The sequence below is a fragment of the Lacerta agilis genome, chromosome 4, assembly GCF_009819535.1.
Source record: "Lacerta agilis isolate rLacAgi1 chromosome 4, rLacAgi1.pri, whole genome shotgun sequence".
Classification (NCBI taxonomy): domain Eukaryota; kingdom Metazoa; phylum Chordata; class Lepidosauria; order Squamata; family Lacertidae; genus Lacerta; species Lacerta agilis.
The window spans coordinates 20,509,898-20,526,196 of record NC_046315.1 but is presented as its reverse complement, the minus strand read 5'-3'; the positions used below and the strand labels follow the sequence as shown (position 1 = coordinate 20,526,196).

The following is a 16,299-nucleotide window of genomic DNA, read 5'->3' as shown; positions in this document are numbered from 1 at the left end:
ATTTTCAACTGCTTTTTAATGTGGAAGCAAATGATCACAGTTGCTCAAGGTATGCAGCTCTGGCCATTTTTAAGGGAAACTTTATATCAGTCAAGAAAAGTTTGGGAGGTAGTACCTTGTCAGTATATCACTTCTATGCAAACACTTTCCTCAGTGTTTATGAGTTTCCTGATCAATCCTTTGTAAAGGTATAGCATATGTTAGGTGCAACATCCAGTTGTGTCCACTTGCTTGTGCAACAGGATTTCCAGTTTATCTTGTTCCACCAACCTTTTGCAAATTTGTAAGGATGTACAAACAACTGTTCATGCTATGCTAGATCTTACCCCAGCTTTTGAAAGTTACTTCAAGTATACTTTCTAAATTGTCAATTTAAGTAGACCAACTTGCTGCTTTTGCTGTCATCCTTAGTAGAAGCAACTAATAACTACGGTAGTAGTGTCAGCTTTTGAATACAGCAACCCAGTCCTCACATGCCATTAAGAGCCCTCTGTCAATTCATATTAGTGCTATGCTGGGAGAAACCACACCAGAGAGATAGCATACTGTAGCAGGGGTAAGTAACTTTCAGCCGATGGGCATAGCTACAGCTGCTAGACTATATCCACCTGACAATATATATGGTAGGGGGCAGGTAAAGGAGGGGCTTGGACAAGGGCTGTGCAGGCACTGTCTTATCCAAGCCAAAAGACACAAAAACTTCTTTGATGACTTGGAGGACTGTACGTTCCTTAGGGTACGGGGAAATAGACTGAATGCCAATGTAACTGAGCAGGGATTTGTGACAGCCATTTTAATTTTTTTTTATAAAACATAATGAAACTTCCACAGTAGCCAGCCACTATACTTAGTCTTTATTGTCTTTGATTGAAGTTTAACCCACATTTTATAGTCCCTATGGTATAAAAAAACCACTTGCACTGGAGGTATAGTTAAAAAAAAAAGTTGTGTGTGTTTTTTTTTTAAAAAAAACAATGATAGATTGAGCTTTTTAGGAGAGTCTGCGCTGCAATTCCATAAATAGTTGTAACAGCCATTTGACAGTTGAGCCTTAAGGCTTGACATCAGAGTCTACAGTTTCTGGATTAGTATTGCAGATGCACCGCCACCTCCATTACAGATTCCAGCAAGGCCATACTCTCCTTGCTTCAATGCATGAGCCATGTGAACAACAATTCTTGCTCCAGACATCCTAAAACAGAAAAAGCACCCTAGTTAAGTTTTGAGTTGTATAGATTGGTGAAAAGGTTAGCGCTTAACCTCATAAATCAGCTTTTTCAGCCTGTGCCTTAAAATCAGCATAGTGCTAAATATCTAGCTGAAGCATAAGAGTAGCACTAGAGGTAAGTAGTTTGTGACAGTCCTGTCTCACACATGTGCTAATCTATGACAGCCATGCACCACTGAGCATCCTGGAGGATGAGTTAGGATGGAACTATGCCAAGGGGGAAGAGAGGCAAGAGATGTGGGAATGGAATCAATAGGGAAGAAGTATCCAAAATAAATCTGTCTAATGCAGAACTGGCCAGCTTAGCAACAACTCTTCACTGTCTTAGGTCTTTCCCAGCCGCCCTGTTCCCAAACTAGATGCACTGATCTGTGGTCCCAAGACTCAGAGGCATGTTATCATGGCTGAGATTTTCCAATCTATTGTGTCTACTGCATCAATTGATTAAGACACTACCAAACACAATAGACATTAATGAGTGTGTTGATGGTTTTGAAGTTGGATTTTTACAGGTCTAATGCTTCCTCTGCACCATTACACAATCTTTATTTCCTAGTGGATTATGAAGAAGGGTACTTCAAATATTGCAAACTATTAATAATTTTCGTTTAAATAAGAGTAGGCATTTTTAAAAGTACCAAGAGCAAACACTTAAAATGCACCATGTCAAATGCTGTTTCAAGGGGCATTTACTTACGTAAATTTATACATCAGAACTTAGGAATGCTTTCTGCCTTCTTACATTTAACTACTGTTACCAAAGCTATAATAACTAAGTATTTGCCTTTGCTGTGGAGGGGAGGGTCAGATACAAATTTCTTTTTATTGTGCAAACAAATGTATTACAGTACTTCACTTACCCAATAGGATGTCCCAAAGAGACTGCTCCTCCATGAATGTTCACCTTTTGAGGATCAACATCTAGCATTTTAATGTTGGCTAGGACAACAACACTGAACGCTTCATTAATTTCCCACATTTTAATATCTTTCTTTTTTAGACCTGTCTGATTAAGTATCTGGAAAGAGACACATAGATAAAAGGTAATATTTATCACCAACAGGGTCTGAGGGTTCTTGCCCTTCTGTTTTAATTGAGATATAAAATGGGTCACTGGCACAATTGGGACTGTAGTTCAAGAGACATCCAACCATAAAGATAAACATTCAACTGACTGGAAGCCACAAGTCAGGTTAAAAAATAATAATTAACAATTACCACCGCCTACAGCAGTCAGTCAGGATTCAAGCAAATACTTTCTCTAGAAAAGAATAAACCCAGTCCCTGTATTACGAAATCCATGTGTACCAGTTTCTGATCAAATCTAAGGTCTGAGATACTTCAGAATTCAATATTAAGAACTGTAATTAGGTCAGTGTTTCACAATGCTAAAATAACAGCATTAACATAAGAGAGTGAGATGTAGATTTCGAGCAGTAAAGCAACTGGAGTAACACGTATTTAATTGTCCACTTAAATTACTTACAGTGCTGCTGAGAAATGTCATCTAACATTTACGTTTTACTCAAATAAATATATTTTGCTTTTCAGGACAATTTTTTAAAAACCACTTTGTTATCAGTAGGTAGTGAACACCGAAAAGGAAAATAAGAATACAAAGGCCAACAGGAGAAAAAAACCTAGTGAGAAGATTCAGAGGCAAGTTGCATTATGGTTTTGGCAGAAGCTTTCTAAGAAACCTTCCATGTTTGATTGGCATTAAGTCTTATCCAATATTCTGAATGCTTCTGAAGTATAAGTATTACAGGTGAAACTCGAAAAATTAGAAAAGTCCATTTATGTAAGCAATTGTTTTCATTAGCTACTGCAATTTAATATATGAGATACTCATGACATGCAAAGCGAGATATGTCAAGCCTTTGTTTGTTATAATTGTGATGATTATGGCATACAGCTGATGAAAACCCCAAAGTTGAAATTGTTAATTTGGGGTTCTCATCAGCTGTACGCCATAATCATCACAATTATAACAAATAAAGGCTTGACATATCTCGCTTTGCATGTCCTGAGTCTATCTCATATATTAGTTTCACCTTTTAAGTTGAATTACTGAAAGAAATGAACCTTTCCACGAAATTCTAATTTTTTGAGTTTCACCTGTACTGTTTGACGTACTGTGATAACTATGAGAGAGCCTGCCTTGAGGAAGATTTTAATTTGAAGGTAGGGGAATGCTATAAAATGATTACCTTAGGAACTGCATGTGCTGGTGCAATTGGAAAGTCAATAGGATCAACAGCAGCATCTGCAAAACCTGCAAAAGAGCAAATGTGAAGCAGAAAGGAAACATCATTGGTATGCATAGAAGCAGCATTTAGAGTACCTGCAATAGATGCTTACAGCCACTCTGGCAAAATTCTGGATATTATTGCTTTTAAAAGATGTAAGCATGGCAGTGTTAGAGGAACAGCTGAGACATCCCAAAGGCCCCTAAATTCTCTCAAGTTTGACTGACCACCATTCAGTCAAAAAGCAGTCCTTTCAACCTAACACACTGATAAAAGGCAAAGTAAAACAAAGTCAGTCTAACCCATTATCTGCCAGGATCAAGCATTTCCCAACATTTCACTAGAAAGTCAAGATTCTTACCTACTATTTTAGCCAATGGTTTAGCATTCAGCCTTTGGGCTGCTTCTGAAGTCATCAGTACTAATGCAGCTGCGCCATCATTCAGTGTACTGGCATTGGCAGCAGTTACTGTTCCTGAAAGAGGTGGCAATGTGAATATAGTGCATTCCTCAGTAGCATCCTAAATTCCAGTCTGCCCCAATCCTTATTCAAAACACTGGCCACACAACATACAGCAATTCAAATTCAACAAGGCTGGCATTATATCAAAACACACATCCATATAAACCATTTCACTGAAGGAAATGCAGGTATGTTTAAATAAAAAATGCAATCTGGCCACCAAGAGCTGAAAGGAGCTTTTACTACATTAAAAACCAGGCATCACTTTTTCCGAGCTTACCGTTTTCTTTCTGAAAAACGGCCCTCAGTTTTGGAACTTTACTGAAATCAACACGCTTGTACTCCTCGTCTTCTTTAATCTCTGTGTCTGGTTTCCCTAAAATAAGACTTTATTTAGTCAAACAATTTCAGACTTCTTTGTAGCTGGACAGCTGGCACTCCCTAATTTCACAAGGAACAGCAGAACATGCAAAGGCTGCAGTTAAGCATGCTTCAAATCATTGTCTCATTTCTTGCTCCATCACTGCCCTAAGCCTCCTGTGAAACGGGGGGGGGGGGAGGCATCTAGACTTCCCAGGCAGCCACAGAGCTTTTTTGGGGAGTAGAGGGACACAAATAAAACTCAAACCTCAGCTTGGAAGGTCAAAAAACACAAAAACCTTAATATGGGGGTAGGGCTGTAAACAGAAATGGTCTCTATTTCAGCAAAAAGAAACAAAGTTAAATATGTTCAGTCTTCATTTCATAGACAAGTTACGTTTGCCAGAAAGCATACAACATTTTATACCATTTCAGTACATAGTTTATCATAAAACACAAGGTGGGGAGGTATTATATATGAAATTATACCACCTTTCTGAGAAATAGTAACTGGGACAATTTCCTTTGCAAAAACTCCCGACTCCCAACCTTCCTTGCTTTTGGTGTAAGATTTTATGGCATAGGCATCTTGATCTTCCCGTGATATAGTAAACTTCTTTGCAGTATTCTCTGCGCAATTACCCTGGGGAGGCAGACAGGAAATCACTGAAAGTCATTTTAAAAACTGGACAGGTTTGTGTAGATCAGCTGTGCTATCGCCAAAATCCCCCCTTTTGAGTTTAATGGACTCAAGTGAGTTTCACCTATTTGAGCTTTTTTTTAGTTTTACCCAAGGTTGTTGAGCAAAAATAAATTGGACGTTCCAGAGCCATTTCTGGGGGGAAATGGCTTGTTAACATTGTCAGCATGGGCTGCCATACGGCTGGATTTTCCAGGACATTTCGCCAGAAAATTCTATAAATGAAACCCTAATATTGTGCAACTGCACACACAGACTGTTTACAGTTCCTTTCCTTTCTTATTTGCAGATATCTTATAGATTAGGTGGAGACTATTATTTTTATTTTTTATTTGCATATCCATAAGTTCAATATCCAGAGACAGATGGTGTTTAAACAAATAAAAGATCTCCTGGATTGGCCATTACATTCGGGGGGGGGGGCTCTTATGTTCAGCTCCTAAACTCAACAAATGTAGGCTTTTGATCAGGAAAGTATCTGAACATCCTATTTGCCAAGAGAACCTTTAAAAAAAAAAACAGAACAACAAAAATAGGCTGCCATGAAACTTGCAAGACATTAAAAGCTGTATTTACCATGTGAATTTTGTTGTAAACATCTGTCAGGCCATCTTTTACAATCAAGTCTTCAAGCTTTACTCCTCCATAAGGCGTTGCTCCTCTGACCATTGTGTAGGGTACATTAGACATGCTCTCCATTCCACCAGCTACCATCACATCCTGTTTCAACAAATTATATACAGCTTTTTCTGACTTAGAAGGCGGATGAAAACAAAATACTAAAGAGTGCAATACTATTGTCCCTGGGAAGGCCTAGGATACAGCAGATTTCCCCCTCTGTCAACAGAATCTCCATTCTCCCAGAATGCCCCACCCCCCAAAATAAGGGGGACATATGCCAGCCCCAGAGTTGCCATACTGATTTTCCTGCCCACTATGACCTCTGCAAGTAAAATAAAAACCCTGAAAAACTTCACCAGCAGCCCACCTTCCACCCTGCCAGTGCAAGCCCAGCAAGGCTATGGTGGTTCCTTCATTTTTCACTTTCCCTCCCACACCTTTGAATTGCTTGGCTCAGATCTAAATGATGTATTGAGTCTCCCATTAGGCAAAAAGTTGCAATGCAATTCATCATACAATCAAAATGGTAAATACACAATAACAAACACAGGAATGGGAAACCTGTAGCCCTTCATATATTGTTGGACTACAACTCCCATAATTCCTGATAACTGGCCATGCTGCCTGGGCTAATGGGAATTTTAATCAGACATAATCTGGAGGGCCATGGAGTCTCCTTTCCTTTGAGAGTTATATATACACACACACACAAAATCAAGCAGTGTATAAATTTTATTAAATAAATGAAATAATTTATAAAAATTCTCAGCTAGTCACACACAGTTATTAATTCTCCTCCCACTGATTATGCCAATCTTCATGTTGCATATCCTTTTGATGTCCCAAAAAAATATTGTGTAGATTCAATATAAAATGTTGATAGTTTGGTTGGCCCCCATCTGTATTGGGAGAGAATGGAAGAGTGTGCCTTCGGGGGTGAAGTCAAACTGTTGGAAAGTTACAGGAAATAACATAGACAAGTCAGATACTGAAACCGTACCAGCACAATAATCAAAGCAGTGTGGGTTGGTACAGTTGGCAAGAAATCTCTCTGGCACACCTCCTTTTTAAAGGAAGAAGATCTTGCAAGAGCAGAAGCTCTCAGAGGCACACAGAAGGATTCCAGCAAATTTGCTCTTATAAACAGTTGCTACTGGCCTATTTAAGAGATTACAGTGGTACCTCAGGTTAAGTACTTAATTCGTTCCAGAGGTACGTTCTTAACCTGAAGCGTACTTAACCTGAAGCACCACTTTAGCTAATGAGACCTCCTGCTGCCGCTGCGCCGCCAGAGCACAATTTCTGCTCTTAAGCGGAGTTCTTAACCTGAAGCGTACTTAACCCGAGGTACCACTGTATACATTTCCACGTATTTACAAGTCTTCTGAATATACTGACTCTCCTACCTGGCTCCCACATGCCAGACTCTGCGCTGCCATCATAATAGATTTCATTCCAGAGGCACAAACTTTGTTGACAGTCGTGCAAGGAGTAGAAACTGGTAAACCTGAGCCAAATTAAGATAAAAATAAACTTCTAAGAATTGTCAGCCAAATGCATATATGGAATATATCAAGTTGCTTTAATCAATTAAAAAGGAACTCATGCCAAAGAATCCCACTGACTTTCCTGATACCATGTGTTTTTCAGACCAGTAGTGTCCTCTCATACTAGTCTTATTTCTATAAAGATGAAATACCATTCCTGACATCTCCGGTAGGCCCTTCCATTGATAACATTTTATCTTTGGGATTCAACCCTTTGACTTCACCACATCAGAAAACTAGCAACATGTTATTAGGCAACATATTACCTCCCCACCACCATATATGCTAAGGAAACCCCACTAGGCTGAAGTGAAAGTACAGAAGGAGAAAAAGAGGAAAGGGTAATTTAAAAAATGTTCCAGTTCTAATTATGGCAGTTTGAAGAAAACAGAAGGCCAATTCAGATTAAAATTCAAGCTCAGATTAATTTGTTGAGTATTATGTGAACCATACTGCTCAGTTATTTACCTGTGTTTTAAAATTTAGCGGTGAATCTTACTCATTGAGGGTTATATCCAATGTCATCTCTGTGCTAGTGAAAAAGGCTTCACCTTCTCCCCCACTGTAGCTCCCTGCACACCCTCAGAATTTACTCTATAGGTTTGGGAGACCCACTGGAGCTGATTCAGGGGGCTCCGAGGGAGCCGCGGGTGTGGGGAGAAGAAGTCCCACTGCATGAAAGGAAATCTACCCATGCATTGTTGGATTTACGACTTGTGCCCTAAGAAGTCATGAGCCATAAAACAGTTTTAGTACCTGCACCAAGGGTTGCTTGTCTTGCAGGAGCTTGTCCTTGTCCAGCCTGAATAACATTGCCCATGTAGACTTCTTTCACTTCTTGTGCAGGGATACCTAATGGCAAAAATCAGAGAAGCCATTTTCCAAGCAGAAAGCGATAATATGCTCATAGAATGAGAGAGAAAAGAAACCACATCTGGGTAAGAAGAATGAAATAGATGCTGAAGCTGCCACTTAGCTTTTGTTTATGGAAAAAAACTGAGTAGCAAAGTTAAGTCCTTAAATAGCTCATCTAGATTGCATCTCTCCCTGCTTTTAGCTCAGAACCTCTACGTAAAACCACTTGTGAAGTGGCACAGCATAGGTACTTTTTTGCAAGTTTAGCACAATGTTTGCTGTACAAATTTGGTCATCATTGCTTTAGTCCCTGGGTTACTCACTTGAATGCAAATGGCCAAAACTGATGGGACAGGTCTGCAATAAATCATCCTTGAAGTATGTCAGAACTGAGAATCAACCAGGGGAGAGGATAGCAGAGTAATGACAATGGAGGACTAATAATTGCTCAAAAGCAGACTGAGTGTGACATGCTTTAAAAAGATAACATACTTTACAGACACACCTTGGCCACATGCATAATTGATTTCTTTAAAAACAGCATGAATACTCACTGGCTAACTTGTCCCAGCATAATAGCAAAGTGACAAGGGATGATTACAACAAACATTGGCTGCTATTTAACCTGGATCAAATATTTTCCAAACAATCCATCCCCATCCCACTCTGTTCCACACAGCCTTCTGAACAGAGTCCGGACTTACCTGCTCTTTCAATTGCGCCTTTAATTGCAATGGAACCAAGTTTAGTGGCTGGCTGTGATGAAAGGGATCCTTGGAAAGAGCCAATGGGTGTCCGGACAGCACTTACAATTACTACTTCCTAACAAACAAAACCATTGCAACGATTATGACAGCCACAGAAAGGTATATTCTCAAGTCTTAAGTTCTGTTTTAATTAGTAAGATGAGACTTAGCGGTTATCAAAGTAAGTGTATGCTCCAGAAACATCTGGTTATTCCTGTATGATGGGTTGTGTAGTGGTTACAGTATCAGACTAGGACCTGGGAGACCAGGGTTCTAGTCCCCTTAACCATGAAACTTGATGGGTGAACTTGGGCCAGTCACAGTCTCTCAGCCTAACCTACTCCACAGGGTTATTGCAAGGATGAAATTGACAGAGGAAACACCTTGAACTCCTTGGAGGAAAGCTAGGATATAAATGTAATAATAAATAAATAAATAAGTTAATTGGTTTATTCAAAGATAATATGCTGTTATATCTTAGCAAGATGGCTGTACAACTGCTGATAATTAAAGGAAACAAAACACAGATGGTCTAACTTCCTACTTATTCTTTTTTGCCAGGGAGTGAGTGTGGATTAGACAGCATGATAATATTAATAATAGTAATAATAATAATAATTTATTATTTATACCCCGCCCATCTGGCTGGGTTTCCCCAGCCACTCTGGGCGGCTTCCAACAAAATATTAAAATACAATAATCCATCAAACATTAAAAGCTTCCCTAAATATTATCTAGTGACTGGAAAACATTGAGAGAGGGGGCAACTACATTGAAGGTTTTGTAACAACCCATGTAGGCCAAATTATAGGCATTCTACTTAGACTATTTCAAAAGAGAACACAAGTTATTTGCAGCAGTGAGACAACAAAATTCTATGGCATCCTAGAGTCTATTTATTATGGCACACACTGACAACAACTTTTTGGATAGGAACCCATTTTATCAGATGCATGCAGCAAGGTAACCTTTTCAAGTATGCACTTAGATAGACATGTATCATTCTTAGGGCCAGACTAGATAGGATGCTGAATGTACTACTTTTTAATTGCTAATAGAAGTGAAGAATGGTAGAGTGTTTTGACAGGCTATGGTGTGCAGCAAATCAGATTTAACCCTTAGCCCCTAGGCCAGAGACACGTTTGTGTGTCAGCTGCAGTATGTAGGTGTGTTGCGCAAATGCTGGAAAGGGGTTAGTTTAACCTCTGGTTTGCTAGTAAAACTGAATTATTGTGTTGTGAAATGATGCATGTCCAAAAGTGTGTCACCAATATGAAGTTTGGAAAACTCTGCCCTAGGCTGTGGTCCGAGTGAAAATTCCCCTCCCTTGGCCACTATCAGCCCCATCAGGAAAGCTTACATTGGTACCAATAGTTCCTCCTAAAATGAAAATGCATCTGTGTGGGCAAGGCATCTTTTGTCAGGACCACAGCAGATGAGGGACGAGTTAGAAAACCCTGCACACCATAGTCCTGGCAAAAATCCCCCCACCCCTAATATGTTTCATTTGCAATTTAAAACCAAAGGTACATCAGGAAGTGATATGTTTGGCATCACACCTAGTCTAGCCCTTAATCCACTTAATATATCTCAACTTGCTTTTTGAAAAAACATAGTCTTGTACAGCTGGCCAAAGTATGGTATTGCCATAGCAAATACCTGAAGTCCTGTTATAATTGATACTTACATTTAAGCCACGTTGTGATGAGTAGCCTCTGCTTGCATAAGTTAACATCTGAAAAAAGAATTTATTTTTAAGTAAGTACAAAAACATCTGGTTTACTGAGTCAAAAATATTGTGTTTTTCCATTTAACATATTTTAAACAAGCTACTTAAATACACTTGATTGTTTTTCTTAATACTTTGAAGCTTTAGAATTCTTCTTATCATCATCATCATCATCATCATTTGCTACTCTTTGAAATACTTCCAGAAGTGAATAGGCAGAAAAGGGTAACAACTGTCATAACTTTGCAAAGAATTTTCAGGCAATATACCTTTACAAAAATCCTGATGCTTAAAATAACAGTCAGTTAAACAATATTGCAATATTGTACAATCCTATTGCAAAATAAGTCAGTGCTGCTGAGCTATGTTATTTGGTAATTTACCCTTTTGATCCTGTAACCTTTAGCCCATTAAGGTTAACAAACTCTGACAGACACACTGAGCAGTTTTTAATCTCTATTTTAGCCTCTCTATTTAGATAACTTTTGCCACAGTAAGCAGTAGTACCGGTATATAAAGATGAGGATCCAGGTTTATTCTTTTTAGCAGCACTCCAGAGGAGTGCTGTTTTAAAAGGGGCAATTGCTCCTTGATACAAACATATCTTATGAATGATAATAGATGCATAAACACCATGAGACAACCACCATAGCAGCAGATTTTGAGCATCATTGAGGACAGCAGAACGGAGGGCAGATTTTATCCAAAAAAGGCAAACTCCACCAGGATGACCCCTTACACAGGAGAGCTTCTGATGGACCATACCTCCTCATGTTCATTTGCAGAAAGAGGAAAGCAGATCTGCTGACTGGCTTTTCTGCCTCAAGCAACAAAGTATATTGGGCTGTCTCTGCTGCAGAAAGCTCCTTTACCTTTAAGAGGGGAACCACAGAGCAAGATACAGATACAGTAGCATGCAAGCTGCAGGTCTAGCTTCAAATTATTGGGGGCGTTGGGCAGGCTGTCTTCTGTGGGCCCCCCCATCTCCTGCACCTGTAGTCACTTGAGCCCCCGGACAATGATGCTGCTGCAGTCATTAGCTTCCACCTCCCACAAGGGAACTTGCAGAGTCTGCTTGTGCAAGGACTGGAGTGGGCCCTGGCAAATGTCTATTACCCTAAGTGCCAATGCCATCACAGAAAAAACCCAATTTTTTATTTCTTTTTTTTAAAATGCAACAGTTAACAACATTAAAAGTTTAAAGCAGGCAGTCATGGGGGAAGTGGGGGACAGGAAGTGATGTGACCTTGCAGCAACTTGATCCCCACTAAACTCTCTCTGTATGTCAGAATTCAAAGGTAGCAAGAGTTTGGGACTACACTACTTCAGTATGGGGGAAGACATCACCTTTGGAATATTATGCAAAGAGAGACATCCTTAGAAAACATTTAAAAAAACCAAGGGCAGCAAAACTCGGGCGAGGCCAAAACAACAAGAAGATTAGTGTTTCGCATTCTCAGGAAGGATTTATTAAGAAAGAAAAAAAATACAGGAGAGCGCACGAACACGGGTCTCCTCGGCTTGGTCCAGCCAAGCAAGACTCAGGCACCTCAAGTGGGCTCGTCCAGGCGCATGCGCGCAGGCCCGGCCTAAAAGGCGCGCGGCGCTGACGCAGGGAAGGGCGGAGGGGGGCGGGGCTCGCCGCTTAGCCCGCTGCGCCTCAGGTGGGCTCAGCCATCCCTGAGGGGAAGCGCGGAGGACAAAGGAAGGCGGCCGGGTCGTCCGTCAGGGGAAAACGGGACCTCCATAACCAAACCCGCCCGCTCCCGGACTGGCCTCTTTTTTCCCCTCCTCACCCGAAGGGTCTTCGGCACCTGCCTCCCGACCAACATTTTCGCACTCTCGCCGGCCTCCGCAGCACCAGCAGCGGCCCTCAGAACCCCTTCAGCTGCCTCAGCAACGGAACTCTAAGACAGCGCGAGAGCCACCGCCGTCACCTTCAGAAGAGCACGCCCAGTCTGGCCCACCCACCCCTTGATCTAGCCAATAGGAGCCCAAGGTCGGACCCGCCTTTTAATCCTCACCCTAACCCCTGTGCTCGAGTCTGTGCCTCCGGTCTGAGGAGGGGAGGGCGCATCAAGTTGGGAGAAATCCTATTGGCGCCTGAAGAGGAGAGGGCGTGGCTATTAAAGAGCAATGCTATTGGAGAGGGAGGGGGCGTGGGCATTAATAAGCGGCGCTCATTGGACAGGAGTAGAGGTTGGGGAAAGGGCAAGGAAGAGACGCTCTATCCTTGGTTGAGAGGGAGGGGCTTCGCAATTCCCAACATCAAAGTGAACCGCTTGAAGGACATTCCCTTCCCTCAGAGAATTCTGGGCACTGTAGTTTCTTAAGGGCGCTGGGCAGTGTAGCTCTGGGAAGAGTAAACTGCAGTGCCCAGAATTCTTTGAGGGAACGAATGTGCTTTGAATGTGCTTTGAACAGTATAGTGTGCACACAGTAGGCAGGGATGTAGACAGTTTAGGTTGGGATGGAATTGTGCAATACTGTAGTAGAATTGGAAGGGACCACAAGGGTCATCTAGTCCAACTCCCTGCAACACAGGAATCTTTTGGCCAACGTGGGGCTCAAACTCACAACCCTGAAATTAGGAGTCTTGTGCCCCACCGACTGAGCTACCTCGTTTGAAGAGGGAACATTCACTATTGCTCCCAACTACCACAAATGTGCAATGGCAAAACAAGTTCTCAGTTCTCAGCACAACACGCACTAAACACACACACAAGAGGCACCAAACAAGAAAAACAATTTACACAAAAGTGCACAAACCAAACATGAACTGGCAATAAAGTTCCTTTTATTGCTTAGTTTGGTGAAGAGTTCTGGGGAACATGCAAGCTTGCACAGTATTTTGTGACCTTTTTTTGGCCTAAGAAAGGTCTAATCTGGACAGTAAAGTGACTTTCAGCCTTATCAGTATACAAGCATACTCTGATGCCTCGTGGAGTTTTAGGCATACTTATTTGGGAGTTAAATCTCATTAAGTCAAACGCACATATCTCACACTGCCTTGGATACCATCGAATTCCTCTTTTGTTTTGTTTTGAAAAAAGTTTTTCAGGAGTGTCAGAACCAGCTTTGTTTTAAAAAACACTGAAATGATCAAATGTTATCGACTGATAACAGTAATTTAGAAGATTACACTGTGGACTCCAATGAGTAGTAGTACAGGTTGTAAAAGAAGATTAGGCAATAAAACCGAAGTTTTTGTAAACTCTTTTTATATGACAGGTGTGGAGCTATGTAAATGTTATTTTAGCAAACTTCCAAGAATTTCATAATGGAACAGGATGAAAAACAGCTAACGGACACTTCATGCATAGTAAATCCCTTTATAAAAGCACTTGTGTGTCGTATATGCATCATCATGTAAAAAATGGCTGTGATCCAAAAAGCTACTTGTTAAAATAAATTGCTTAAAGGATAAGCCATACATCAGTCTTCCATGTCTTGGTAGACTACTGCCTCCAAGTGCCTCAACTACAGCTGGAATTTCTTTCATCTCTTTCATCTCTTAAAGTTGAGAACTTTCATGTTAAGTGTTCAGTCTACAAGTGCTGTACTGCTCAAATTTCTGAAAAAATAATAAAATGTCACTGAGTGTCACCAGATCAGCAATTACAAATCCAAACTGTCCATGGGACTGACTGATGGCAATATAACCAAGTACCAAAGCGACATAAATTGAGTAAGCAGCACTAAATAGCGGCGGGAAATTATTTATTTCTAGCCTACCTTTTTAAAAGCAACTTGCAATCCAAATCTTCTAGTTTAAAATTTCAATTACTTTGCACTACTATAAGGTTTACATAGAGAGCTTGTACTAAAAAGATAGTAAACTTCTGTTACATAGAAAGAACTGATAATTAGGTGCTGTGGATTTGGATCAGATTATATTGCTGGACTGCTGTCTGGGCAAGGCAGTTGTACATGCCATGCATATAGCCAATACAAATGCATATCCCTGTAACAATGCTCAGACAGGTCCCTTGGAACCTATGTGGTGTTAAATGCTGATGAAAACACTTATTCATACCTAGGACTAGCTTGGGTCTTGGATTTCAAAACAACTGATGTAGTCTAGGAACCCTAATGGACTGTGCTGAATTCCCACTTTCAAAATATTCTTAAAATAACACCAAAAATATTTTGTGGTTTTTTATATTTTATATTACATTTTTATTTTGCAAGAAAATAAATTATACAACTTAAAAAATAAAATCCAAAAATTAAGCAGTACATCAAAATAGTTCAGCTGGACTGCCATACAAGAAGAAACTGCTACCAGTCAAAATTGTACAGCATTATTTCAGTATGTAGTGGCACACATTCAAAACTGTAAATAACCGTATGTAGATGGATATTACAACCTAGGAAACTCATGTTTGCGCTGCACTCCAGGCTACATATAGTCTATTAAAACAGGAAAGCTCTCATGTATTGTTTTATTTCACAAATATGACCTTGAATTTACAAAGATAGGATCCCAGCCAGTTCCATGAAAATAGAAAATAGTTTTGCGCTTAAGATACCAAATCTTTCCATGAAGCTATCAAATATTTCTCTCAGCTGCATTTTTAAAATTTGTACCTTTTACAACGGATACTGTAATGCAAATAAATCCAAAGTATTCAACTACCTGGGCCATGTTACTTTTCCCCCCCCAAAAAAGGGGGAAGCCACCACTCAAACTTAAGTTAAACTACACTATGCTCCAACAATAGGTTTAAACAAATGAATAGGTAGAAAACAAGGGACACCAGTAGGATAAAGGGGGAAAATGGAAGACTTCAAAATTAAGTATGAACCTCATATGTTGTGACAAAAGTTTTTTTTTTAACAACTATGTTTAAAATCAATGCAACCTACATTATTTTTCACATCTAGAGTATTACTCAATACAAACCACAATGGCAGTGCTTGTGGCAACATACATTTTTCAGAAGCAGCACCTCTTTATGCTAGGTCTTTGGAGAAAAATATCCAAAGCTAAAAATCAAGCTTTAAAAGTGCCATGTTGCCATATTGCAATGACTGATGATTCAATTCATTCTTAGATTTGGATGTTTTCCTATTTCTGCATACATTTTTAAACCAGTTTGTTTCTCTTCCTGATAACCTTTAGCCTTAAGGGCATCTTGGTGAAAAGTGTCCTGACAAGAGAACGCTAAATGTGATTCTGCAGCTGTAAGGAAATTGCTGGTGTGATTTTTCAGATTCAGTGTTTTGCATGACATCCTGATCCAATGTACACAAAAAGAAAAAAACTGAACAAAGTTATAGGCACATTGACCGTTGTAATTCCCCTGGTCCTAGAAACATTTAGGTACCTTGTGTAAGAAATAACCATAAGAGATGGAGATGCAGGGAGCACTCTGAATTTTGCTGCTATGTAAATGAGCAAGACAGACTCTCACTGGCAAGATCCAAACAGCCTCATGTGATCCTTAAAGTGCTTCTGCGTGTGGATGGGTTTTCTGAGGGTTTCTTTTTCTCTTTTTGGCAATTTTCCTTTTGAAGTACAGGCCACTGTACTGCACTCTCTTCAGGGAGAACAAGGGGCTGGTGGGAGGGGTTTATGAATAGCCACAAATGAAGTCCATGGTGGTCATTTACATCCTAGCCACTAATTCCAACGTTCTAAAGTATTTGCACTGCTAGGAATAAAAATAGTGAAAGGAGTATTTTTTGACAATCGGGCTGCTAGTGTCTGAATGATACCAAGAAATTAAATATGAAGTTTAAAGCTGGTTTTATAGTTAATGTGTCATGCCTACTGCCTCCAATACAAATTAATGGGA

The 16,299-nt window shown here is 40.1% G+C and overlaps 1 protein-coding gene across 1 annotated transcript; it reads right to left on the bottom strand.

Moving 5' to 3' along the window:
• Positions 1-835: 835 nt before the first annotated feature.
• Positions 836-12,390, bottom strand: ACAT1 (acetyl-CoA acetyltransferase 1). The gene is made up of 12 exons (XM_033146236.1): positions 12,295-12,390; positions 10,457-10,504; positions 8,728-8,845; positions 7,925-8,020; positions 7,028-7,128; positions 5,577-5,720; positions 4,793-4,943; positions 4,221-4,316; positions 3,839-3,952; positions 3,439-3,503; positions 2,089-2,246; positions 836-1,192 (listed from the first exon to the last, which is right to left on the bottom strand). The coding sequence occupies exons 1-12, from the start codon at positions 12,328-12,330 to the stop codon at positions 1,072-1,074; spliced, it is 1,248 nt and encodes a 415-aa protein (XP_033002127.1). The 5' UTR covers positions 12,331-12,390; the 3' UTR covers positions 836-1,071.
• Positions 12,391-16,299: the final 3,909 nt, after the last annotated feature.

Excerpts from the sequence above, each read along its gene's own strand:
- ACAT1 (XM_033146236.1), bottom strand. The coding sequence starts at position 12,330 with ATGTTGGTCGGGAGGCAGGTGCCGAAGACCCTTCGG. Across the intron at positions 8,021-8,727 it reads AGGCGCAATTGAAAGAGCAG|GTATCCCTGCACAAGAAGTG; the intron begins GTAAGTCCGGAC and ends TTTTGCCATTAG. Across the intron at positions 3,504-3,838 it reads ACCATTGGCTAAAATAGTAG|GTTTTGCAGATGCTGCTGTT; the intron begins GTAAGAATCTTG and ends GCTCTTTTGCAG.